We start from the raw sequence: 27,727 nt of genomic DNA, 5'->3' as shown, positions 1-27,727 counted from the left end.
GATGGAACCACTTACAAAGTAGCCCTCAGCAAGTAACACCGGCAAGTCAAGGAAGCCAAGAGAACAGCCATCACATTCTGCATTGACACAGCAGCCAGCCACACAAAGAAACTCTTTAAGGTAGTCTAGGAATTCTCCAACCCACCAGTCAAGGAGATCAACGTCCATCCCTCTCAAGAAATTAGCAATATCCTCTCAGACTACTTCCACAACTAGATTGCCACCATCTACAACAACTTCAACCCCAACCCCTAGCTTTCAACCTAAGCAACCTCAACCAACAAGCACACACCAGCCAATTGATCACCACTTGTTCCTCATTCACCTCTCAGACCACCAAAGCTATCATGTCATCCATTTTCTCAGGGTCCCCATGAACCTCTGCCCCCACTTTTTTTCAATCTAGGAACTGACCCTATCAACACATAACTCACCAGCATCATCAACACCTCCATCACCACAGCAGCCTTTCCAGACAGCTGGAAATATGCATGGGTCAGAGTGCTCCTAAAGTAACCCTCCGCCAACCCAGCAAACTAAAAAATGATCGACCCATCTCACTGCTCCCCAACCCAGCCAAAGTACTCGAGAAGGCCATGAACAAACTTCTTACTGAATACCTGGAACAAAATCACCTACTTGACGCCTCCCAATCAGAATTCTGTGCCAACAACAGCACTGCGACCACCCTGGCCGCTGCCACAGATGACATCAGAACCCTCCTCGACTGTAGGGAGGTGGTGGGCTGGATCCTCCTCAACCTCTCTGCTGCTATCAACACTGTTTCCCACCACACCCTCATCAACAGACTCTACAACATCTGCATTCATCAAAATAACCACAAGTGGATTGCCTCCTTCCTCACGGGACACACACAGAGCATTCGGCTGCTTCCTATCACTTCTGAACACAAAGATATTTTATGCGGCATACCCCAAGGATCATCCCTCAGCCCCACCTTATTTAACACTTATGTGACCCCCTCACAGACAATGTCAGATCCCACATCCTTAACATAATTTCCTACGCAGAGGACACTCAGTTCATCACCTCACTTACTGAAGATCCCTCCACCCCCACAATCAACTTCGACAATGCCATATCCAATGTAGCCAACTGGTTGAGAGACAACTGCTTTGACTCATCCCCAACAAGACAGAAGTTCTGATCATGAGGAAGAGCACCTCCATATGGAACCAAAGCTGGTGGCCACCAGAACCTGGACATACACCCACACCCATGGACCATGCACACAACCTAGGCATCATCCTCGACAGTGAACTGACTATGAAATGACAATGCAGTCTTCTCCTCCTGCTCCCACACCCTTCTCACTTTCCACATAATCTTCAGATGAATCACACTTAACTCCAGAAAGAATGTCACTCAGGCCCTTGTCACCGGCCACCTTGACCATGGCAACACTCATGCACTGGCATCTCCACCCAGCTCCTCAAAAAGCTGCAGATCATATAGAATGCTGCAGCCAGACTCATCCTGGACCTCCCCAAAGAGACCCACATCACCCCCACCTCAGAAAACTCCACTGGCTCCTCATCCAGAAAATATGCCAGTTTGAGATCCTCATACAGGACTACAAAGCACTACAAGATCAAGGACCGGCCTACATTCATCATTGAATGAACTTCCACCTACCTGCAAGACACCTGCACTTTTTCTCACTAGCCCATGCACACCCCCCACATCTGTGGCATCCCCAGCTGAGGTCGCTCCTTCTCCTACATTGCCATCAAAGACTGAAATGAGCTACCCCTCCATCTTCAAACAGCACCCTCCCTGGTGGATTTCAGGAAGAAACTCAAGACCTGGCTCTTCAACAGAGACATCGCACCCACAGCACCCAGCTACCCCTTGGGGTGACAGTGATGCTCTATACAAATATAAATACTAATTAATTGAGTGGGAGCAGGGAAAATGAAATTGGGACATAGCAGGAGCTGGCTGACGGAACGGAGTCCCAAGGGCCATTAACAGTTGAGAAAAGGGGGCTTTGGGGTGCCTTTTCATCTTGCAGCCTGCCCCCCTAGGTATGGGGTCCCTGGGGCCTATATTGACTTGGGGAAGGGTGCCAATGCACCCCCATCCCCATTCCTAATCCAATTGGACAATGAGGAATGGCTTCCCGGGGCTGAAATCAGCACGGAGAGGGGGTCTGCGTGTCCCTTTTTTCAACTTTAGCCAAGCCTGGTTACACAAGGCTGAAATCGGCCTGTGAGGGGAGCTGGTTGCCCCTTCTCAGTTTATAATAAGGTTAGACCCTGGGGGATGGGGTTCCCAGGGTCAATCAGCCAAGGCAGGGAGCCTCAAGGTCCCCCTCTCCTTACCAATATTGTCCAGACCCCAAGGGATGGTGTCACCAGGGCTAAAATGTGCCTTGGGAGGAGTGCACATGTACTCCCTTAATAACATTATGAATTCCCCCCAGGACCGTGCCTACCCAGTGGGCCAAAAAAACAAGCATGGATAACTACGTTTTTTTTTTTTAAAGTTGTCTCAGGTCTGTGGATCCTCTGTGAAGTTGCAGCAAAATAAAAAATAAAAATGGTTTTGGCCCCTTGTGGTGTCCCTGTTGGACCCCACCCTACCCTGCTCCCTTTTTGTTTTGTTTTTTTGCATTTTTTCTGAGGACGCAGCTGAGTCCAGGTCCAAAGATGGCTGCCACCACTTACTGGTTGAAGTGTGGCAGCCAATCTGATCTCAGTTTCAGATCTGTCAGATCCGCGGACCCTCCGCTTCTCCAGATACACCTATTTGTTTTCTTTTATAACTCCAAAACTACTGAACAGATTTAAACCAAATTACAACAAACACTCTTTCTTGACCAAGATCTAGCTTTCTGCCAAGTTTGGTGTAATTCTATTCAGTGCTTCAGGCTGTAGTCATGTTCAAAATCTTATGTGAAATTGCATGGTGAAAACATATTTTGGGACCCTCCTTATTCTCTGCCCACACTTGACGAATCACCCTGAAGCTTTCCTGACAGCAGCTGAACTAAATAGCACACTAGTTTTGAAAATTTGGTGGAGATTCCTCAAATGGTGCCAATGTTTTTAGCAAAACAAAAAGAAACTTTACCTATGGAAACTAGGTCCTAACTATAACTACCTAGTGGTGACTCCCAGTAGGCAAAATATATATAGATATGTGTGTGTGTGTATATGTACATACATATACATTTCCATAAATACCCTTACCATCCAATACCCTCTGCTACCCCAAACCTTAAAATCACCATAAACACCCAACAAACCTACCCTCCCAAACCCTAACAACACCCTTACTACCAAATACTCCTACCCACCCATAAACCTTAAAAGCACCCTTAACACCCTACACCCTTAACCACCCATAAATCCTAAACACACACTTACCACCCAATGCTCCTACCCAGGCCTAAACCATAAAACACCCTTGCAACCGTATACTCTTGACCACTCCTAAACCCTAAAAATACCCTACCCATCATGTGCCTGTAACCCCTAAGTCCTAAGAATACCCTTACCACCCTATACCATTGCCCACCCCTAAACCCTAAACATATCCTTACCACCTTATACCCTTGCCCATCCCTATCATGTAATACCCTTACCCACCCCTAAACCCTAAAAACACCCTTCCTACCCAATCTCTTGCGATTAATTTTGTGATAATTAAATGCCGGTTCCTAATTGTTTTTGTATGAATATCGGTTTAATAACATTATTTAATTCTAATATTACCCTATTTATCTTTTGTGCTTGAAGGAAGTAATTCTCTGTCTCCTCACTTATTTTTATTTACAGGTGAAAACCCTGAACCCAAGGTTGTTTGTTGTTTCTGTTGTATTTGCATTCCAATACGTTTTTTCAGCATGATTTTTAATGTCACCATGAGTTATTCAAGTTTACAAAAGACACAAAATTCATGCACCTTGCTGAAAAGGGAAGATCTTTCCCTAGTTGCAGACCACCACACGATTGTGAAATAAATTTGGTCAGACAGGTTTCAGGTGCATGCATGTTAAATAAACTTGAAGAACACAAAGGGAGTGATCTGATGTGATAGTCACCATCTTCATAAGCAAGTCCATTGATCTGGCTTTTTTATATTTGAAAGTTGTTCTTTATTAATTGATACGTTTTGTGTGTAGGTGTGAATATGTCAGAATGAAACAACTTCTGAATTAATTAATGGATACATGAGTAAGTGCGTGGATGAAGGAATGGGTGAGTAACTGAGTGCTTAAATGAATGAAGGGGGAAAGATTACACAGAGATTGGGTGAGCAACATTGGCTGGAGGAGAGAATGGACGTGTGCCCCAGTAATGCTGCGGCATCTGCCCTCCACCAGCCAAGCATTAACTGATCATCTTATCTATTCACCTATCAGGTCACTTATTCATTTCACACTTTTGTCTAGTCATACTCATACACTCCCACTCATCTATCAGCCTGTTATCCAAATATTATTCACCTGACAAAACGCCCATGCACTCCTTTGGCCATGTATTCAATCACTCATCTTTTCATCTATACACTGAATCTTATTTTCATTCAGTCATCCATGCACTTAACAATTGACACATTCATTTATCCATGTATTCACTCATCCATCCATATATCCTTTCACTCATGCTCACACTCACTCGTTCACCAATTCACTGAGTTACACATTCAAAATCTGTAATTAATGCACTTTAAGTTGAAAAAAGGCAGATCATTTGTTTTTGCTAGTGCTTGTTTTTTTTGACTTGGCACTTTAGTACTTGTAGGTTTGCCTTTCTACATTTTAAATAGAGTTTTATGAGTTTCAAATTGTAAATTTACAACCATGTACCTACTCTGAGCATCAAAGAAACTGCAAGCCAAGCATTATCTCCTATCAAACTACAGGTGGTGAGGGTCGGGCTGTTAGAGAAGCTGGGGATGCTGATGGTTGAATTACAAACCAGGGACAGGCATGTGAACCAGGTTGTGTACCAAACTCAGCGCTACTCAACCAACTGGCCGAGCCCTGTCTTCCCTTCTTGATCTCATCCAGTCCTCCTTCTAGCCTAAAGTTGTGTGTGAGTGTAACAGATGCTGCTGATTCTTCAAAAGACGTCCCAACTGTACTGGACCATGGCAGTTTCTAAATCCTCACCACCCACTCTCACAGCAAAACACCACTTTGAAGAGTTTGTGTACAGGTGGCCCCGTCACATGAAAATCTGAACGCCTTTGCATTGACATTCTTATTCCATATGCAGATTCACACAATTCATTGGCTAAGCGTGTCTGAAGCTGTATGAAGACAGAAATCCATATTTAATGACTGACACATCACAAGTTGAATCACTAAGGTGTGGGTTGTTCAGCAACATGAATGACACTTGAAAAATGAAATAGCTAAATGGGGCTTACCCACTGCCTCTACTACACTACCAAAAACAACCACTAGTATCACTAGTTTGGCCTAATTTAAAGGTGGATTGTTTGCTAAACAAATACAACTCCTAGCCATGGAAGGCCAGAGATGGTAACTAACCACATATCCACCAAAGAAATAAATTCAACTGCTTTAAACTCTATGTCAGCTGTCACAATCCCATGAATATGATCAACACAGATCTATTGTAAGCCAAGATTTATGTTTGGTAAAGAAAACAAAAGACATCTGATGACAATAAATGGCCCAATGATGCCAGCACAAACATGACTATAGATCATAGCTGATGATGGGCAAATTTATGCCTTTCAGCCAGTCTTGGCTTTTTTTGCCCTACTTGTTTCTGCCCCTTTTACAGTGCTATCCGTTTGCTTAACTGTAAAGCTTCATAGAAACCCTAAACCTTGGATATCTGAATCCTTCTTTAATCAGGAGAGTCTCTTACTGTCGCTAAACCATTTACTTGTTTGGATGAGGCCTGATAACCTCTGTTAGTGTTAAAGCTGGTTTTACCTTTTGATGACTTTGAAGCCTGGAGGTTTAGGATACCTTTACGAATGAATGGGACCCCAGCTTGGCATCTCCAAGTCATAAGGGGTAGTGTTAAGGTTTCCCTTGTTGGATTTCACTTCTTTCTGTCTCTTCCATTTGGCTATTCACTTGTAAGTCGCCACTTGTTGACAACACCTCTGCTGTCCTAGGTACAGAGGCCAGGGTTATTAGCTTAGGCCAGGAATTAATATTAAGCCTCTAGAGGCAAGGTGAGTAGCAACACTGGTTCTTAGCCAGTTTGGGCTCAGATAGCATAGTGTATATTTTTATATTGTGACTTTTCTATTGAAGTTAGCAGACTCCAATGCCACAATTAAATTAAATGTTGACAACCAAATGGAAAAAAACTTAGAATCATTTTCAAAGCATATTTCCAAGTGGATATATAAATTGATGCATTTAATTATACCTAGACCTGTTCTTGAAGAATGCAACCCACACTTACTCTATGAAGACAGCTTTTGGACCTATGGGCACCAATTTTAAATATGTACTGGACACTTCTTCATACATTAGACACTAAACCATGTGGACCTATAATGCACATGTTAGGAGTGGCATGTTGATATATAGAACAGTTTTTCGTACATGACAAGTGTGTCACTGCAGGACTATGAAACTGCAGACCAGCTAAACCACAGTTGTTCCCCGGCAGCCATATATCTTTGATATATTTGTGTGTGTTGTAAATACGTATTGCAGCCTATATATGGCAATAAACTCCTGACACCAATTGGTGCAATTTTTGTGCCATTTACTATGGCCATCCAGGAAGGTTGAACCACATAATTGATGAAACCAATTTTAACTGTAATGTGTTGGGGGCAGTGCAAATGTACCATGGCACTCAATAAATCGTCACCTTGCACAGAGTCCTAATGCAGTCATATATTAGGTCTGCAAAAAGAGAGAAATCAAGGGTGACAAGAAGAAAAGATGAATATCTTGCACTCAAAAACTTAAATGGATTCTAGAACCAAAGAAAGAAACACAAGAAAAGTAATTGCAACTCGTTATTCTTAGGTAGGTTTACATGATTCACTATAGGTGTAACGTCTGCTCCATCATATTAAGGAAAGCATATTTGCTAATTGTTATAATTCTGCGAATGCACCTGACATCCTTTCATGACCACTTTTCACACTTTAACATTACTGCTTTTGTGGATTCAATGGCGCGTGGTTTCCCAGCTCTCATCTTTATATTGCGTTTTTTGTGTTGTTATCCAGTTTTTGAAGGAGCAATAATGTTTTCTTTTACAGTGCTCCTTTCCAGGATCACTGGCCTTACTTACAAGCCCACAAACAGCTATAGCTACTGTGGACTTCTCATTTCTTTTTTGCACGGCTTGGAATCAAATCATGAGGGCTCTTCTCACCTAAATAAGAGAGTGGGAGGAAATTTGAATGATGCCTTCTTCCACTGATTCTCCCTGTCATCAGAGAAATACACCAGACCTTATTCTTATTTCCATATCAGATTGTAGACAGTCATAGTGCTCCCACAGTTATGCTTGTGAACTAATCAGTCACTGCATTTGTGTTCCAATAATATAAGATGACTCTGTGGCTTTCAACACTCACCAGTCCATTAATGAAGCTAGATCAAATGTTGTGTCTTAATTAAAGAGCCATATGATATTCATCCCACAAACCTTAAAAATGCCTACTAAGAAGATCACCTCTTTCTCTTGTTTCAAAAGAAGAGTTTTTAAATTTAAAAGAATTTACAAAATTACTTCTCTCTCCCATCCAGATCAACTTGAGAGATCAGGAATACCCTGTGTTCATTTCACACAATCAGCTGGGAGTTATTCAAAACAGAGTATCTGGTATTTAAATCACCATTCTCACTCTTTTCATGGGGTCTCATTTAGAGCACAGCTGGCAGGATGCCCTGTTTCTAGGATGGCAGATGCCCCACATCTCTTTTCTCCATGGTAAGCCATCTGCAATATTCCAGCATTGCCTCTTTTTTTGCTGTTGGCCTGCAATGCAAAAGAGGCATGGCGAACCAGCTAGCATTTTTTTTTACATTTTATAAAACAAAGTGTTAAAGATTATTTGTTTTGTAAAATGAAAAATCAATGTCCCTAACATACTTCAAGTTTTCTCTCAACGTATTCATTGCTGATATTGGATTGTTTCCTCTCAGGGGCTCCATGGTGTGCATCTGGTCGACTGCATTAGTATTACCAAATAGAAAGCCACAGTTGGACCTCATTATGAGTGTTCCTGCCCATAAGGAATGATAAAGCCTGTAGATACCCACAGACCTATTATTTCCCCTTGGAGATTTTGGCTGATAAATGGGGGAAAACAATTGAGTGCAAGAGAGATAAGATTTTCAATTACTGATTCTCCTCCTAATTCCACATTTATTCAGGGATTCTCAGGGTTCACCTCATGCATCTCTTTGATTCTGCACTTCCGGAGTGAATGAGTCCCTGGCTTGATGGCTCTGGGGTGCAGAATTAACAAATTCATCTCTGCCTCCGCACTAGGGCACTCATAATGAGGCCCTTAGGCTCTGGCATAAGGAAAACATTAGTTCTCCCACATTAAAGTAAGTGAGGAACTAAGAAATGGATGGACACGGCATCTGTAATTTTTTGATTAATGCTCACATACCGTCCATCTCTAAATGAAACCTTTAATGTCTAGTTTTATTCAGCTTTTAAACCAGGAGGGTACTTTGAATTTCATATGAATATCACATATGTTTTGTATGGGTAGACACATATCTACTGTTGGATTTTATATTGAGTATCACTGAAATGGGTGACAATAACACCTGTTGTCTACAGTGCTTAGAAACATCAAGAATGTAGTATGAGGCACTATTCTAATAATGTATTATTATTATTATTATTATCTTTCTAAGGCAAATTCCTCTGCACAATGTATACAATTGATTGATTTTATTTTCATCCCCTGATATTTCTAAAGTTATAAATAAATAACTTCACATCTAATATTAGTGAGGTGCTCCACATAAAGAGAGAGGAACTCAGTGGTTAAGCTCCCTGTAGCAAATCCACCTTTTCTGAATAATAACTCTAGATTTCTTACATTTTTCTAGACTCTATTTTTTGCTGGACTCAGAACTATAGGTACTTTTACCTTTGCTAAACAAGAGTAAAGTGCCTGTGCTTCCCCTTTAAACCTTGTTATCCCTGATTGACATGTTTAACTTGCCTACAAACCCTAGTATATGTTGTAGAAAATGCACCCATGGCCTGGAAATTCTAAGCAACCTGTGGCTACCCAAGGCACCCTCCTGAGAATATTTCCTGGACCTTTCACACACTGTGCATCCACGCAGTGGGCCTGTCAAAATATGCATTTTAACAGGTGGGAAACCTTGTTTTTAAATATTATTAAGTCACCATATGCCCACAAGGTAAGGAACCTGATATTCAAAAGTGGAATATGTGCAAAATTAAAGTTAGGATGGTACACCAGTGATTAGCCCCCAAAAGCTATTTTCACTTGCTGGGCTATAGCTGAATTGTGGAAAATATCAAAGTATGGATTATAAACTTTAATCTGTCAGGAAACAGCTACAAAAGATACGCAAAGACTTTTTTAAATATGTATTAAGAAATAAAATGTAATTAAAAAATCACATTAACAGATATTTAGGGAACAACTTTTAGGAATTTAACTTTTACCTGCCTAACCCTCTAGTAGGCTAACTAGCATTAGCCAACTGACAGCTGGTCTACCAGACTTTAACAAGATTTGCTCCCAGAGCATAAACAATATCCTGGGTATTGGTTGATGATGGTCTTCCCCTTGCAGGAAGAGTAGTTAGGGTGGACCCAGGAACTCCATTAATAGGTAAAGAGCTTGTCCATTCACAAGTAATTGTGAAGGGAGACCTGAGGACTGCAAACCTTTGTTCCACCAACTGGGCTGACTTCAAACTCGGTGGTAAGGAAGCTAGCCCCAGAACTGGTTTTGAGAGACCACAAAGGAGGGGGCTATTTCTTTCCATGGACATACCTCTGGGCAAACGAACGCACAGGTCAGGTACAAGGGAGAAAGAGATTCCCCATCTTGGATTTTATGATTAAGGTGCACTGTGGGATGTCTGTGATCTTAAGAGTAAGGTGCACTGTGGGGATGGTTGTGGAAAGACAAACAGGACCTGCTAAAAATATTGGTAGGGCTGCCCCTTCCCATTGGTTAGAGAGGAGCCAGGAGGAAACGCGACCCACTAGCCAGTGCCAACGATATATGTGACTCCCCAAGACAACCCCATGAAAACACTTTCTGGACCTGCAGAATATCAAGAGAGGACTGAACCCTGCTTGCTGTAACCTGAGAGGAGCTCTGATGGGTTGGACCTGTTCCCCCATGTACCCAGGATGAAGATGCAGCATCTGAGTGTCAACAGGTTCACCTCCTTTGTAATTAAAAAGATATAACAAGGTGCAGGGCCGCTTTTTCTTGGTTGGCTAGATGTCCAGTCACAACCCTGCACAAGGACTTTGATGACCCAAGCAGTGATGTCCCAAGAGCAACCACAGATCCTGGGAACCTTAGGTGAAGATTGGTAGAAAATGTGGCTTACCTCTACAAAGTTATTGGACCAGAGATAATCAGGGAAAAGCGTGACTTTGCTGTGCTGAAGAAACATGTTTGTCCCACTTGCACATTCTATGCTGCAACAAATCTGTTGAGCTGATCCTCAATCAGAAGGTAACCTAACCACATGGAACACTTTTCGGAAGCAGCCTGCTGCTTTACTCCACTGAGAGATTCTGACTTCCATCAAAAACGTGACAGATATCCCACCTGCCGTTTTACAAGTTCCATAGGATATACTGAAACTTGTAATATGGCGGGTGGGATATCTGTCATGTTTGTAACAGAGTTTCCCATCTGCCAAGGTCGTAATCAGACCCTCAATCTAAAGGTAAATTCCTTGACCGGGCTGTCCCGCGTGGTCTGTCCAATCTCGGGATATGTCACGGTCTGCCTCAGCGTGCACCTTGGTCCTGGTTTGCAGTGACTGTGGACTATCTTTGGCACATAGAGCTTTTTGACACTATTTTAGTTTAAAACTGTAAAAACTCATATCTCTGTTTTCCCTTTTTGGATCTTTGACATTTTTGGTGTCATATTGTTCATTGAAATGTACTCTTTTCTCATTAAATTTGGGATTTCTACATTTTGGTGTATTGCCTTTACTACTGTTTTCATACTGCATAAATAAAAAATGTACTCTTTTCTCATTAAATTTGGGATTTCTACATTTTGGTGTATTGCCTTTACTACTGTTTTCATACTGCATAAATACTTTACACATTTCCCAAAGTTAAGGCTGTCTGTTCTGTGCCTGTGCCAAAGTTACCAAGGGGTTGAGCTCAGGATAATTTAGTGATGCATGGGGTTCACTATGACTCAATAGTGTTATTATACTTTGAAGTGGGCTACTGCCTACCCCAAATACTAATCCACTTTTTCATGCTCCTAATTATCTTTCATTAGTTGAGAACTGAAGCCACAGGCCAAATAACATGTTGCAATTGTTAAACCTCTTTTCCAGTCACTAGTCATGTATCGTGATAACTAATAATAATTTTCTGGCCATGTTAATGACTACCATCTATTTTCCATCTCTCTAGTCAGTAAGTCTTCCTTAGTATTCCCTTGGCTGTTTTTTGTCCAAAGACCTTATATACATATATCCTTTGCGGAACAACTCGTATGTGACACAAGTTTCCCACATTAAAGTTACGATTATATTGTTGAGAAAAAAAACATGTAAATGTTTAATGTGACAAGCGTTTGCATGTGACATCTGAGTATTTATACACAACACTCGTCTGAATCTGATAGAAATGATAGATATGTAACAAATGAACACAATGTAACGAAGAACCGCTAGGCAAATGAGTAGACAAACAAACTTCATGAAGAAGTCATAGACTGGTCACGTAAAATCAGCAGAAGCTCTGACAATGAGTTCCTCACACATGATTGGTTTTACTGTTGACCCTCTGAGTGTTTTCATATGAAGAGTTGAATGTACATGTATATGTCCGTTACCAATACAGCCTAATTTCTTCGTCTGAGGAGATTCGCAGAAAAAAAATAATTCCACAGACAAAATGATTCAAAGCTTTGTAATATTGTGAATTTTTATAACTGTGAAAGTGTCCTAATTGCGGCTTGTGGGTTGTTTAATGTTTCCTCTCAATCTCTGGTAGCAAAATGTTGACTTTTTCCTTTCAGTGATGCATGCTTGTTTGCAACTGATAGCTGACAAAAGAAGCGTTCAACAAAAAGGTAAAACAAATTACTATCATTCATTTTGTTACATGTATTGCAAGGCTAATTGGCTAGTAATATTTTCATGTATTTTTTAATAGGTGAATAAAGATTTTTTTTTAAAAGTATAACAGAAAGAGTTGAGTTTATCATAATAATAATAATAATAATAATCATCATCATCATCATCATAAGGAAACTCCAAAAACGCTGAATCCCTTTAAATTTGTAAATATTACCATGCATGCATATTCGGTGATTATGTTGCAATTTCCATCAAAGAGTTACAAAACATTTACCATTCCTATGCACAAATAGATGTCCTCTGTGAAATCTAAGGGTTTCTAAGTTGAGTATTAAGGGAATGTGCCATTTCTCATTTAAAGAAACCTTCTTGTCCTTAGTATACTGAAGCTGTACCCTGAGGTTGCTCTCTAATTCACTACCATCTCTATTAGGAATTAGCGATTTCTGTTCGATACAATTGATTACGAACAGTTTTGTATAATTATCATGAAATGATATAGTAATTATCTATTTGCAATCCGTTTGCTTTGTTGAGGAGACACCTTGAGCAAAACGATGGGGCAGATTTAAGAAAAGTGGCGCTGCACTGGGTGCAGTGCACTTTTCTTGTGCCCCTTAGCGCTCCCCTACTGCCACCATGGGTGTGCCATATTAAAATTATGGTGCACCATCGAGCAGGGTAGGGGAAAATAGTGCCATTTTTTACGCTATTTCCCCTGTACAGTACATAGGGGTCCATTACAAATAATGATGTGCCCCCTTTTAATGCCTGCTCTGAGCAGGTGTTAAAAATACCGCAAATAATGGCACAAAGAAATCTTTTAGATATCTTTGTTCCATTTTGTCAGCCCCCTAATCTGGGAAAGCCCCCCTTGCATACATTATGCCTGGCGCAGGCATAATGTGGCACAAAGGGGTTACAAAGTTATGCAATGCATCTATTGCGCCACTTTGTAAATCTGGAGCTGCAATTTTGGCCTTATTCAGCAACATTAGTGTAAAGAAAATTATGCTAATGTGGCGCAAGGAGGCGCTAAGCCCTCTTAAATCTGGGCCGATATCTGTTGTTTTCAACAGAAGTTTTTACAATGGACAATAAAAAGTACAATGTGAGCAAACCAATTGGTTGCAGTGGGAATGAGTAGAACTGAATTTCCACCAGGTGATTGTAAGTTCAGTCATTTTAACATCACAATATTACTGTGTTACAGCCAATTCATTAATAACTAGCAAGGTATTTCGTACATTATGAACTGAGAGTTAGGCTTTAAAGACATTTGTAATTTCTCAGCCGAAGGACTCCGGCATTTACGAATTACTAATATTTTAGGATAGTGCAGGATACTTGGCTGACAGTGCCTTAATAACCACTGTTGCTTCTCTAATTAAATTGATTTGCTTAGGGCTGGGAGAGGCTACTGAGGAAGTAGTGGCACAAATAAGTCAATACCTCGTCCACTGTGAGTTATTAGTGGTATTGCGGATTAGCACTTTGCAGGACTGGCTTGACAGCACAGTTGTCTACACGACATATTATCAATTATTTAAAATATATGTAGAATACATTTTGGTCCACTGGTTATAGGCTGTTTGTTGTATTACTCACCCTTGTACAAAGCGGTTTAATTGCAATAAATGAGAAACTATTTTACAGTTCAATAGCATTGTGAATCATCCCACCTTAACATATTTAGGTCATATATGCACGCTTTTCCTAAAATCAATCCTTTTTTAACTTTGTGTCTTTCCCATTAACTTTCCACCTATGTTTATTTCTTGATGTTTTTCCCTGTATTAATTGTACTGTTGTTTTTTATTTTTCTAATAAGATAGTATATGCAAAGACAGACATGAACAAATACTGTTTCAAGTGACCTCACAGTAAAGCCAGACCTACTGATACAAGCATGACCAATTGTTTTAAATGTTTTACTGTAACTAAGATTTTGTGGTTCCTTGTGATTTTGTTGCGGAGCATTAATAACTTCAGTCAGTTTATTAATCTGAGGGTGCTTGTACAAACCCTTTATGAACCCTTTATATCATTCAGCATATGAGGCAAATATGGTGAAACTTTAATTTCTTTTTGGAAGTATTTTCCCATTCAGTGAGGCACTGAGCCTAAATGTGGATATTTTATTCACCAATGCATCCATCAATAGTGATGATTACAATGCGCTATGTGTTGAAGTTATTCAATTATATTAGAATAAGGGCAAAACAAATTGTGGTACACAACATCATGGCTATGTTTATGTTTATTTTAAATTATGATTATTAGTTAGTTGGGCACTAAGCCAAGAGGGCAAACCTCAGTATATGAATGCACGCATCATCTATGATGATTTTAAAGAATGTGCTATAATTGCCTAATGTTATAACATTGAGGGCAATATCAACATGGACGCAGTACATCATGAGTAACAATGTTTACACGTTTAACAATGTTTTGCTGATCTGCAATATGAATGGAGGAATGCAGGACTGATTAAGTTTTAGCACTCCAAGAATGCTCCATTATGGGCAGGACATAATAACATATATATATATATATATATATATATATATATATATATATATATTACCTAGTGGAGTTCGCCACGGGGGAAGAAAGCCCGGGGGAGGTGGTGATTCCCAGGGCTGCAGGAGGGGCGTGGCAGAGAAAAAGGGGGGGTCCCAAAACACTTTTTCCCTATTCATTTTTCCATGGCAATTTGAACAGCAATAGCGCAGAAACTATTTGAAGCACTTACACCAAATTTGGCAGAAAGGTAGGTCTTGGTCCAGGAGGAAATCCTTTTTTGTTTTGGTGTAAATCCATTTAGTAGTTATTGAGAAATTGAGACCTGATTGGCTGGAAGTGTTGGCAGCCACCTTGGGATTCAGCAGCCTTTCTATTTAACACATACATTTTCAGACTGGTATATGGTATGGTAATGGGCACCTGCTCTTCCCCCAGCTATGCTTGTTTGCTAATTGGTTTGTGGGAGGATCAGGTGATGGCAAATGCCATGGTGCTATGTGGGATGAACATGTCATTTGTTGGTTGCGCTTCATTGATGACCTATTAGTTATATGGAGGGGCACACGTCAAACAGCTGAGTTCTTCACAGAGGCAATCAACCAGAATAATCTAAACGTGTACTTCATAGGTTATAGCAGTGCAATAAAGATAGAGTTTTTAGACATGCAGGAGTTTGTTCATAATGACAAATTGGAAACCAGATTGTTTAGGAAGAAAACTGCTGGGAATTCCAATCTACATTCTGGTAGTTTCCACGCTAGTCATCTGAAATCTAGCATCCAATATGGGGAGATGCTCAGACTAGGAAGAAATTGAAGCTGTACAGAAGATTGGGAGGTCTATAGGGGTGAGACAGTGGATAGATTTGTGCACCATGGCCGCACAAGAGAATCTCTCCAAAAAACAGTAAAAGTAACAATAGTGGAACAGAAAAGCAGGGAATCCTTACTCTTATAGAAGATAACAACATATAGCAAGCAAGACAGCCAATTAAGGACCATCTTAAGAAAGTACTGGGACTCAATTTGAGGGGAATTACATGTCCTATCTCTCTGACTTTAATGCCCGCTGTCCTTAGTTTCCCCTATATTGCATACCGGAGAGCATATTCGATGAGGGATGCTTTGGCAAAAGCAGTTCAGACATCATGAAGAAGAAAAATTGGTAGCACGTCATAAGGGGACTCCGCAAATGCCAAAAGTTTAAGGCGTGTATGCATGGTGTAAATGCGGTTGAATACACAACACCTTTTACAGTGAAACCAATAAATTGAAATGCAATACAGAGTTAGCTGTGTATGTACTGATGTGTGACTGTGGGCTGAGTTACATAGGCAGCACAACTCTGCAGGTCCACAAGAGGATCCTTCAGAATTTGAGGGCGTTCAAAAACAATGATTGGTTGTATACAGTGGCTAGGCAAGTGAATGAGTGCCACAACAAAAATGTCAGGTGTCTGAAGTATTTTGTGATTGATGCAATCCCAAAGGACATCCAAGGGGGCAATCATAAGTGATTGTTGAGACAGGCTGAGAGCAGGTACATAATAAATCTTGATACTAAGGCACCAAATGGTTTACATGTCGAGGAGGAATTATACATTTTTTTGTCAAACGCATGATGCTGAAATCCCTTAAGTTTGATTATTGCCTAGTGTCCAAGTGAGAGATATAAACATTGGTGAGGAAAGCAGGGATGGGACTTTGTGTTGTATACATTAATGTTGAAGTGGGGGGCATGATGATTAGTGAATTAGGTGTTATTGGTAGCTTGTGAGGGCTTAATCATGGGGTGGTAAAAGTATATGTTGACAATGTATGTGAAATATGATATTTATTTCATTAAATGAAACATTGTGTTGTAGAAATTAATTTAATAATGTCAGAGTGAGTTCAAGGACCGTTTGCCCACTCGGGCTTAATTTAGTTAATTATGATTATTGAACATGTATATGGTTGGGTTGGATCCAGATTTCTATAGGAACTGCAGTGCTATGGGATTTAATTTAATTTCAGGGTACAATGGATTTGAACAAAATTTGCTGCCACAGTATATAATTGAGATATTAACTATTGTGAACTGCAGCAGCGAATGTGCTCTTGATTCTAACTGCAATTCTCATTGTGACAACCTCAGTTACATGTAGTTCACATTTTATTTTCATTTTTTTTTTATTATTTAAAATGTGAATGAAGACATTACCTGAATGTACTGTTTGCAAATTGTGCAAAGAAATGAGGAAAGAGACTATCTGCAAAGTCTTTCCTCAACGTTGAATACTATGTAGACTATACAAAATGAAACAATGATGGCGCCAGGCATCTATGTGATCAAGGACGGTTCTGTGACTGAAATGCATAATGGCGGTATTGTAGTTGAAGCTGGAGTTTTAAACATTTCTGGAGAAATTCTGGTGTCTACTCCAGGGCTTAGACTGATTGTTTGGATTAACGGGCCATATATATATATATATATATATATATATATATATATATATATATATGTATATAAAACCTCTTCTGTTACCAGGACGTAATGGTTACGTCCAGAGGCACAGTGCTCGTGTGCCCAGGACGTAACCATTACGTCCTGGGCACAGAGCCCAGAGGGAGTGCTAGCGCTCCCTCTGTGGGTTCCCCCCCACCCCCCCAAGGCAGGGATGGAAGGGGAAGACCTTCCCATTCCACCCCCGACCCTCCCACCCCCCCCTGTGACGTCAGCACGTGATCACGCACTGATTGTCACAGAGGCCTCCTCCCATCGAGAAGAGAAATGCTTTGCATTTCTCTTCCAATCACGTGGGGGAGGCCAGAGAGACTTCAAAGGGAAGGAAAGGAATTTCCTTCCCTTTGAAGTCTCTCTCTGCGTTTCAAAAGCCGGATTGTAAAGCAATCCGGCTTTTGAAACTACCAGTAGACACCAGGGATTTATTTTTTAAACGAAACTGGCATGAGGGAGAGACCCCTTGGGCAAGGGTCGCTCCCAGGGGTGCATTTTTTTTAAGGCCTTTTCTGCCCCCCATGGGGGCAGAAACCTCTAGGCACCAGGGATCCAAAAAAAAATTGTTTTGTTTTTGTTTTCATTTTGATTTTAGAGGTGGGGAGCGACCCCGTAGGCAAGGGTCGCTCCCATAGGGGGCAAATTATATTCAGGCCATTTCTGCCCCCCTTGGGGGCAGATTGGCCTATTTTTATGAGGCCAATCTGCACCCAAGGGGGACAGAAACTACTAGACACCAGGGAGTTATTTGTTTTTTTCGTGAATTTCACGCAAGGGGAGCGACCCCTTAGGCAAGGGTCATTCCCCTGGGGGGCAAATTTATTTTAGGCCATTTCTGCCCCCTTGGGGGGCAGATCAGCCTATTTTAATTTGGCCGATCTGCCCCCAAGGGGGGCAGAAACCACTAGGCACCGGGGATTTTTTGTTGTTTTACAGATGGGTTGCTCCCCGGGGGGGCGGGGGCAAATTTATTTTAGGCCATTTCTGCCCCCCCTGGGGGCAGATCGGCCTATTGTTTTAGGCCGATCTGCCCCTTGGGGGGGCCGAAACCTCTAGGCGCCAGGGAATTTTTTGTTGGTGTGTTTTATTTTTTGTTTGTTTGTTTTTTTAGAGATGGGGAACGACCCATTAGGCAAGGGTCGCTCCCCTGAGGGGCAAATTGTATTTAGACCATTTCTGCCCCCCTAGTTTGCAGATCAGCCGATTTTACGTCAATCTGCCCCCAAGGGGGTCAGAAACCACTACGCACCGGGGATCTTTTTTTTTTGTGCCAATATCACGCAGGGGGAGCGACCCCGTAGGCAAGGGTCGCTTCCCGGGGGGGTTGGGGGGGGGAATTTATTTTAGGCCATTTCTGCCCCCACTGGGGCCGGCTGAGCTATAGGCCAAAATCCACAGGTAGGCACTTTGCAAAAAACACCTTGTTTTCTGTGAAAAAATGTGATGTGTCCACGTTGTGTTTTGGGCCATTTCCTTTTGTGGGCGCTAGGCCTACCCACACAAGTGAGGTACCATTTTTATTGGGAGACTTGGGGGAACGCTGGGTGGAAGGAAATTTGTGGCTCCTCTCAGATTCCAGAACTTTCTGTCACCGAAATAAGAGGAAAAATCGTTTTTTGGCTAAAATTTTGAGGTTTGCAAAGGATTCTGGGTAACAGAACCTGGTCAGATCCCCACAAGTCACCCCATCTTGGATTCCCCTAGGTGTCTAGTTTTCAAAAATGCACTGGTTTGCTAGGTTTCCCCAAGTGCCGACTGAGCTAGAGGCCAAAATCCACAGGTAGGCACTTTGCAAAAAACACCTCTGTTTTCTGTGAAAAAATGTGATGTGTCCATGTTGTGTTTTGAGCCATATCCTTTCGTGGGCGCTAGGCCTACCCACACAAGTGAGGTACCATTTTTATCGGGAGACTTGGGGGAACACAGAATAGCAAAACAAGTGTTATTGCCCCTTGTCTTTCTCTACATTTTTTCTTTCCAAATGTAAGGCAGTGTATAAAAAAGACGTCTATTTGAGAAATGCCCTGTAATTCACATGCTAGTATGGGCACCTCGGAATTCAGAGATGTGCAAATAACCACTGCTTCTCAACACCTTATCTTGTGGCCATTTTGGAAATACAAAGGTTTTCTTGATACCCATTTTTCACGTTTTATATTTCAGCAAATGAATTGCTATATACCCGGTATAGAATAAAAACCCATTGCAAGGTGCAGCTCATTTATTGGCTCTAGGTACCTGTAGTTCTTGATGAACCTACAAGCCCTATATATCCCCGCAACCAGAAGAGTCCAGCTGATGTAGCGGTATATTGCTTTAAAAAATCTGACATTGCAGGCAAAAGTTACAGAGTAAAACGTGGAGAAAAATGGCTGTTTTTTTCACCTCAATTTCAATATTTATTTATTTCAGCTGTTATTTTCTGTAGGAAACACTTGTAGGATGTATACAAATGATCCCTTGCTGAATTCAGAATTTTGTCTAATTTTCAGAAATGTTTAGCTTTCTGGGATCCAGCATTGGTTTCTTACCCATTTTGGTCACTAACTGGAAGGAGGCTGAAAGCACAAAAAATAGTAAAAATGGGGTATGTCCCAGTAAAATGTCAAAATTGTATTGAAAAGTTGGGTTTTCCAATTCAAGTCTGCCTGTTCCTGAAAGCTGGGAAGATGGTGATGAACAAACCCTTTGTTGGTGCCATTTTCAGGGGAAAAACCACAAGCTGCCTATTGCAGCCCTTTTTCCCATTTAAAAAAAAAACAACTACATTTTCACTGTATTTTGGCTAATTTCTTGGTCTCCTTCAGGGGAACCCACAAAGTCTGGGTACCACTAGAATCCCTAGGATGTTGGAAAAAAAGGATGCAAATTTGGCAAGGGTAGCTTATGTGAACAAAAAGTTATGAGGGCCTAAGCGCGAACTGCCCCAAATAGCCAAAAAAAGGCTTGGCACCTGAAGGGGGAAAAGGCCTGGCAGCGAATATATATATATATATGTGTGTGTGTGTATATATAAATATATATGTGTGAGTGTGTGTATGTGTGAGTATTTATATACATATGTAAATATGTGAGTGGGGTGTGAGTCTTTAGGTGGATGATATCATTAGTGATGTGATCAGTGATATCCTTTGAGATGTCATCAGAAATGTCACTCACCATTTCATGAGTGATGTACTATGTGAGGTCATAAGCAGTGCATTGTGGAGGCATAAGGTAGCCCTAAAGTAGCTATAACTAGTGCCCCTGCCATGCATAGTTTTTTCATCAAAAATGTTCCAGCAAGTATTAAATTGATAATGTCAAGGATGTTATCAAAACTGTCATGAGTGCCATAATTTGTGGGGTAATTAGCAGTGCTTTGCAATGGCAAAAGTTATAGTTACTTGAGATAACTCTAACTATAACTATTGAATTTATATGGTTTAAAATGTGAGCCTAACAATAATTGCCCTGTAACCTTTGGTTTTTTGAGTGAATTTTAATGCTTTTTTAATCCTATTTCCTAACTTTTATGCTCCTTTGACCTTTGTTTTTTTCAGTGAATTTCCATGGTTTTCTTAACTTATAGTAATTTTAATTATTATACGTTAATCCCCCTATAGGCACCCAACCTTGAACCGTACACAGCCTTCACCCATGTGCAGCAGAGGTTGCCTGCAAGACCTGTCCTGCAGCCAGATACTGGGTCCAACCCCCTAACCACAAAACCCTATGCTGTGCCAAGCCCTTGGGCCATGCATGGCGGGGGTTGGCCACAGCCTCTCTGGGTGTAAGAATAGGTGTGAGAAGATGTATCTCGGTGTGAGAGTGGCTGTCAGAGTGTCTGTCTGGGTGTGAAAGTGTGTACATCAGTGATGAGCGTCTGAGTGCATACATCCGAGACGAGGTTCTGAGTGGGTCTGTGAGTGAGTATGTGAGTGTCTGAATGGGTCTGTGAGTGTGTGCGTAAGTGTCTGAGTGGGTGACTGAGTAGGAGAAAGAGACTGAAAGAGAGAGAAAGAAAGAAAGTGGGAGGGAGGGAGCGAGATAGAGAGCTTTTTAGGCTTTGATGTACGATACAGTTAGGATGAGATATTCCTGCACAATTTAAAAAGAAAAATGTATTTGTCACTTTTAAAAAGTAAAATGGGCTATCTGGGACAGCGAGCGAGCCCTCAAGGGCTCCCCAGGGTCCCTATATGTTTATTTATTTATTTATTCATTTTAATTTTTAGCAAAATGCCCTCTATAGGCTATACGGGGGCGCAATGGAAGCTTCAAAGCCTCTCCCGCTTGAAATGTAGTGCATTTTACATAGACTTTTCTATTTCACATAGTGGCAAAATGGCTGAATGTATTGCAATTAAACTTTACAGCGAAATATATTAGACTATGTAAATGTTTCTGTTTACTATTGCAAGTGATGTTATGAAGTGGTTATGAAGTTATAAGGGACAACAACTTAGCCACGTAGGGCAATACTACTAAAAGTCAAACGGAAGCCCAAAGAATAAACTAGACTGCTTATGAAAATTTTCAGATTTACTCCATGATCAACTGAAAGACCCATTATTGATCACATGCTAATGGAAACCTATAAACAAATACTTAATCAATAGAATACATCTTAATCTACATACATTTTCTTTGCTCACAAAATCAAGGAAAAAAAATCCTCCTTCTGCACTCATGTGCAGCAAAATGGAAAAGTGAACTAGCTGCGTGCTACACACACTATTATATGGAGGACATGATATTTGGTCATTAGGAAAAAATATAATAATGCTAATTTTTAAAACAACATTGATCGGCTATCATTCATTTTGGTCTTCATATGTAGCATAATTCGCTTAAAAGTAGCAAGGAAGCCCAAAAAATAAACCAGACTGCATATGTTAACTTTTAGAATTACTACATGAACAAGTAAAAGACACATTTATGGTCACATGATTATGTATCATAACAAATACAATAGAATATATAAAAAGAAAGAAATCCCACCATCTCTGATCGCTTCTCTGTAGCTATAGTTAGTATTCCCAAAGATAGGAATTCCTCGGATATTAGCTCCCTCATAGTATTGTACTCATTTGGCGAATTAACAAAAAACTTTCAAGTCCTATGGCATTTTCTATATTATGAGATGATGTAAATAATTAGTGTTGAATCGTTAAGGGGGTCCCAAAACATGTTTTTTTACCAATGCATGTTCCATAGACTTTGATGTAGCACAAAAACAGCTGTATGGATTTACATGAAATTTGACAGAAGTACACATTATAATGCACAGATTATGGTTTTTGGGTAATATAGTTAAGTAAGGTAAGTATTCTTTAAGTTACAAGGTGTTAGACCAGTCATTCTAAGGGTAGGCATCCTCCAAACATTTTGCCTGCATGCCCAATATTTCTGCTGATTCCTTTTTTTGGGCCTTAGGACCCTGAGCCTTTTACTGCTGCTGACCAGTGCTAAAGTGCATGTGCCTCTCCTCTAAACTTCGGTAATGTTGGTGTATACACAAGTTGCATATGTAATTTACTTGTAAGTCCCTTGTAAAATGTCATTCCATATAGCCAGGGCCTGCAAACTAAATGCTACTAGTAGGCCTGCAGCACTGATTGTGCCACCCACTAAAGCAACATTTTAAACAGGTCTCAGGCCTGCCACTGCAGAGCTTGTGTGTGAAGTATGACTACCACTTCAACTTGGCATTTAAAACCACTTGCCGAACCTCACTCCCAGTTTGTTACATATGTGACCCCTAAGGTAGGCCCTATGTTGCCCATAAGTCAGGTGTTATGAAACTAAAAGGTAGAGCATATAAGTTTAAGTTTTACATGTCCTTGTAGTGAAAAACTCCCAAAGTCGTTTTTCACTACTGTGAGGCTTACTCCTATCATAGATCAACATTTGGAATTCCTTAATACACTTTTAAGTTGTAATTCCTGATTAGAAAGGAGTAGTTGTATCATATCTTTCGAATGGTAATAATAAATCTTTTTCACTGGTAAAGTCTGATTTAACATTACTATTTTAGAAATGAAACTTTGGAAGGTGGGCATTTCTCTGCTCTTACATCTCTGTGTGCCTGCAGCCTACTCCAATACACGTCTAGGGAAGGGGAAAACTACACTTTGTGCATTCCCTCTAAACAGCCACAAACACAGGAAAGTTAGGTGTGTCTAAGTGCTCATCTGTACTCATCTGCATTCTGATGGCTATACATGGAAATGAAGGGCAGGAGGGGATGACACTTACATCTGAATAGGCAGACCCTTCTTTGAAACCATCCCCACTTCAAAAGCATGACTGGTTATAAGTACCGGGTCTATGAGCGACCTTTGACCCTGTCACCAGGCAGGTCTCTCCCCCCATCTGCCACGCAGCCCCCTGTGGGTTGAACCTCCGTTGGCGCTTTTGCCGCCTGACTACTCGCTCCCTTTTTAATGTACCCCTGCGCTTGGCCTCTGTGCCACTTTGTTTTTTCATTCTGTGCCCCTGTGTTTTGCTTTCTGTACCCCTGTGCTCTGTTGTCCCTCTCCCGCCGTCTTTTCCCGCCGTTTTTTCCCCGGGTTTTCCCCCGGGTTTTTCCCTTGCTGCTGAGCCCCTGCTGCCCCGCCCCCCTCACTCCCATTGACCGCCCTGCTCCCACCTCCCAGCTGCTCCTCCCTCCCTCTGCCCTCATATGGAGGCCGCGAAGCGGTGGTAGAGAGCGACCTTTGACCCTGTGCCCAGGCAGGTCGCTCCCCCCGTCTGCCACGCAGCCCCCTGTGGGTTGAACCTCCGTTGCCGCTTTTGCCGCCTGACTACTCGCTCCCTTTTTTCTGTACCCCTGCGCTTGGCTTCTGTGCCACTTCGCTTTTTCATTCTGTGCCCCTGTGTTTTGCTTTCTGTACCCCTGTGCTCTGTTGTCCCTCTCCCGCCGTCTTTTCCTGCCGTTTTTTCCCCGGGTTTTTTCCCCCAGGTTTTTCCCCGGGTTTTTCCCTTGCTGCTGAGCCCCTGCTGCCCACCCCCTTCACTCACATTGGCCGTCCCGCTCCCACCTCCCAGCTGCTCCTCCCTCCCTCTGCCATCATATGGAGGCCGCGAAGCGGGCGCGCAGCGGACATGTGCAGCGGACGCGCCGCTGGCGTGCAGAAGGCGCACCTAAGGCAAGACCGTCTGCGCCCGTCCGCGCCTGGACCGCACCCAGCACCAGAACCACTTCAACTTGGCATTTAAAACCACTTGCCGAACCTCACTCCCAGTTTGTTACATATGTGACCCCTAAGGTAGGCCCTATGTTGCCCATAAGTCAGGTGTTATGAAACTAAAAGGTAGAGCATATAAGTTTAAGTTTTACATGTCCTTGTAGTGAAAAACTCCCAAAGTCGTTTTTCACTACTGTGAGGCTTACTCCTATCATAGATCAACATTTGGAATTCCTTAATACACTTTTAAGTTGTAATTCCTGATTAGAAAGGAGTAGTTGTATCATATCTTTCGAATGGTAATAATAAATCTTTTTCACTGGTAAAGTCTGATTTAACATTACTATTTTAGAAATGAAACTTTGGAAGGTGGGCATTTCTCTGCTCTTACATCTCTGTGTGCCTGCAGCCTACTCCAATACACGTCTAGGGAAGGGGAAAACTACACTTTGTGCATTCCCTCTAAACAGCCACAAACACAGGAAAGTTAGGTGTGTCTAAGTGCTCATCTGTACTCATCTGCATTCTGATGGCTATACATGGAAATGAAGGGCAGGAGGGGATGACACTTACATCTGAATAGGCAGACCTTTCTTTGAAACCATCCCCACTTCAAAAGCATGACTGGTTATAAGTACCGGGTCTATGAGCGACCTTTGACCCTGTCACCAGGCAGGTCTCTCCCCCCATCTGCCACGCAGCCCCCTGTGGGTTGAACCTCCGTTGGCGCTTTTGCCGCCTGACTACTCGCTCCCTTTTTAATGTACCCCTGCGCTTGGCCTCTGTGCCACTTTGTTTTTTCATTCTGTGCCCCTGTGTTTTGCTTTCTGTACCCCTGTGCTCTGTTGTCCCTCTCCCGCCGTCTTTTCCCGCCGTTTTTTCCCCGGGTTTTCCCCCGGGTTTTTCCCTTGCTGCTGAGCCCCTGCTGCCCCGCCCCCCTCACTCCCATTGACCGCCCTGCTCCCACCTCCCAGCTGCTCCTCCCTCCCTCTGCCCTCATATGGAGGCCGCGAAGCGGTGGTAGAGAGCGACCTTTGACCCTGTGCCCAGGCAGGTCGCTCCCCCCGTCTGCCACGCAGCCCCCTGTGGGTTGAACCTCCGTTGCCGCTTTTGCCGCCTGACTACTCGCTCCCTTTTTTCTGTACCCCTGCGCTTGGCTTCTGTGCCACTTCGCTTTTTCATTCTGTGCCCCTGTGTTTTGCTTTCTGTACCCCTGTGCTCTGTTGTCCCTCTCCCGCCGTCTTTTCCTGCCGTTTTTTCCCCGGGTTTTTTCCCCCAGGTTTTTCCCCGGGTTTTTCCCTTGCTGCTGAGCCCCTGCTGCCCCACCCCCTTCACTCACATTGGCCGTCCCGCTCCCACCTCCCAGCTGCTCCTCCCTCCCTCTGCCATCATATGGAGGCCGCGAAGCGGGCGCGCAGCGGACATGTGCAGCGGACGCGCCGCTGGCGTGCAGAAGGCGCACCTAAGGCAAGACCGTCTGCGCCCGTCCGCGCCTGGACCGCACCCAGCACCAGAACCACTTCAACTTGGCATTTAAAACCACTTGCCGAACCTCACTCCCAGTTTGTTACATATGTGACCCCTAAGGTAGGCCCTATGTTGCCCATAAGTCAGGTGTTATGAAACTAAAAGGTAGAGCATATAAGTTTAAGTTTTACATGTCCTTGTAGTGAAAAACTCCCAAAGTCGTTTTTCACTACTGTGAGGCTTACTCCTATCATAGATCAACATTTGGAATTCCTTAATACACTTTTAAGTTGTAATTCCTGATTAGAAAGGAGTAGTTGTATCATATCTTTCGAATGGTAATAATAAATCTTTTTCACTGGTAAAGTCTGATTTAACATTACTATTTTAGAAATGAAACTTTGGAAGGTGGGCATTTCTCTGCTCTTACATCTCTGTGTGCCTGCAGCCTACTCCAATACACGTCTAGGGAAGGGGAAAACTACACTTTGTGCATTCCCTCTAAACAGCCACAAACACAGGAAAGTTAGGTGTGTCTAAGTGCTCATCTGTACTCATCTGCATTCTGATGGCTATACATGGAAATGAAGGGCAGAAGGGGATGACACTTACATCTGAATAGGCAGACCCTTCTTTGAAACCATCCCCACTTCAAAAGCATGACTGGTTATAAGTACCGGGTCTATGAGCGACCTTTGACCCTGTCACCAGGCAGGTCGCTCCCCCCATCTGCCACGCAGCCCCCTGTGGGTTGAACCTCCGTTGGCGCTTTTGCCGCCTGACTACTCGCTCCCTTTTTAATGTTCCCCTGCGCTTGGCCTCTGTGCCACTTTGTTTTTTCATTCTGTGCCCCTGTGTTTTGCTTTCTGTACCCCTGTGCTCTGTTGTCCCTCTCCCGCCGTCTTTTCCCGCCGTTTTTTCCCCGGGTTTTCCCCCGGGTTTTTCCCTTGCTGCTGAGCCCCTGCTGCCCCGCCCCCCTCACTCCCATTGACCGCCCTGCTCCCACCTCCCAGCTGCTCCTCCCTCCCTCTGCCCTCATATGGAGGCCGCGAAGCGGTGGTAGAGAGCGACCTTTGACCCTGTGCCCAGGCAGGTCGCTCCCCCCGTCTGCCACGCAGCCCCCTGTGGGTTGAACCTCCGTTGCCGCTTTTGCCGCCTGACTACTCGCTCCCTTTTTTCTGTACCCCTGCGCTTGGCTTCTGTGCCACTTCGCTTTTTCATTCTGTGCCCCTGTGTTTTGCTTTCTGTACCCCTGTGCTCTGTTGTCCCTCTCCCGCCGTCTTTTCCTGCCGTTTTTTCCCCGGGTTTTTTCCCCCAGGTTTTTCCCCGGGTTTTTCCCTTGCTGCTGAGCCCCTGCTGCCCCACCCCCTTCACTCACATTGGCCGTCCCGCTCCCACCTCCCAGCTGCTCCTCCCTCCCTCTGCCATCATATGGAGGCCGCGAAGCGGGCGCGCAGCGGACATGTGCAGCGGACGCGCCGCTGGCGTGCAGAAGGCGCACCTAAGGCAAGACCGTCTGCGCCCGTCCGCGCCTGGACCGCACCCAGCACCAGAACCCCTGGAACCCGCACCCCCCGCAACGTCAGACTGCACTACGACGCAAGCACCTTCCACGCACTCAACACCAGACGAGACCACCCCTGCTACCGGGCCACTCCGAAATGCACCCAGGGGCCTTTCCCCTGCCGGAACTGCAGATTCACCAGCATCCAACCCTCCACACCACCAGCCAGAGAACCCAACCACCTCCGCTGCATCCTCCTCAACACCCGCTCCGC

The 27,727-nt window shown here is 42.9% G+C and overlaps 1 protein-coding gene across 2 annotated transcripts in view; it reads left to right on the top strand.

The window, feature by feature from the left end:
• TNFSF13B (TNF superfamily member 13b) overlaps positions 1 to 27,727 on the top strand; it is a 302,617-nt gene that overhangs the window by 92,241 nt on the left and 182,649 nt on the right. For both annotated transcript variants that reach the window (XM_069204248.1, XM_069204247.1), the window contains exon 3: positions 12,226 to 12,279. In XM_069204248.1, the coding sequence (XP_069060349.1) occupies positions 12,226 to 12,279 (54 nt within the window). The remainder of the gene's footprint in view (positions 1 to 12,225; positions 12,280 to 27,727) is intronic.

Source organism: Pleurodeles waltl, chromosome 8 (genome assembly GCF_031143425.1).
Source record: "Pleurodeles waltl isolate 20211129_DDA chromosome 8, aPleWal1.hap1.20221129, whole genome shotgun sequence".
Classification (NCBI taxonomy): Eukaryota; Metazoa; Chordata; class Amphibia; order Caudata; family Salamandridae; genus Pleurodeles; species Pleurodeles waltl.
This window is presented reverse-complemented; position numbering and strand designations above follow the sequence as displayed.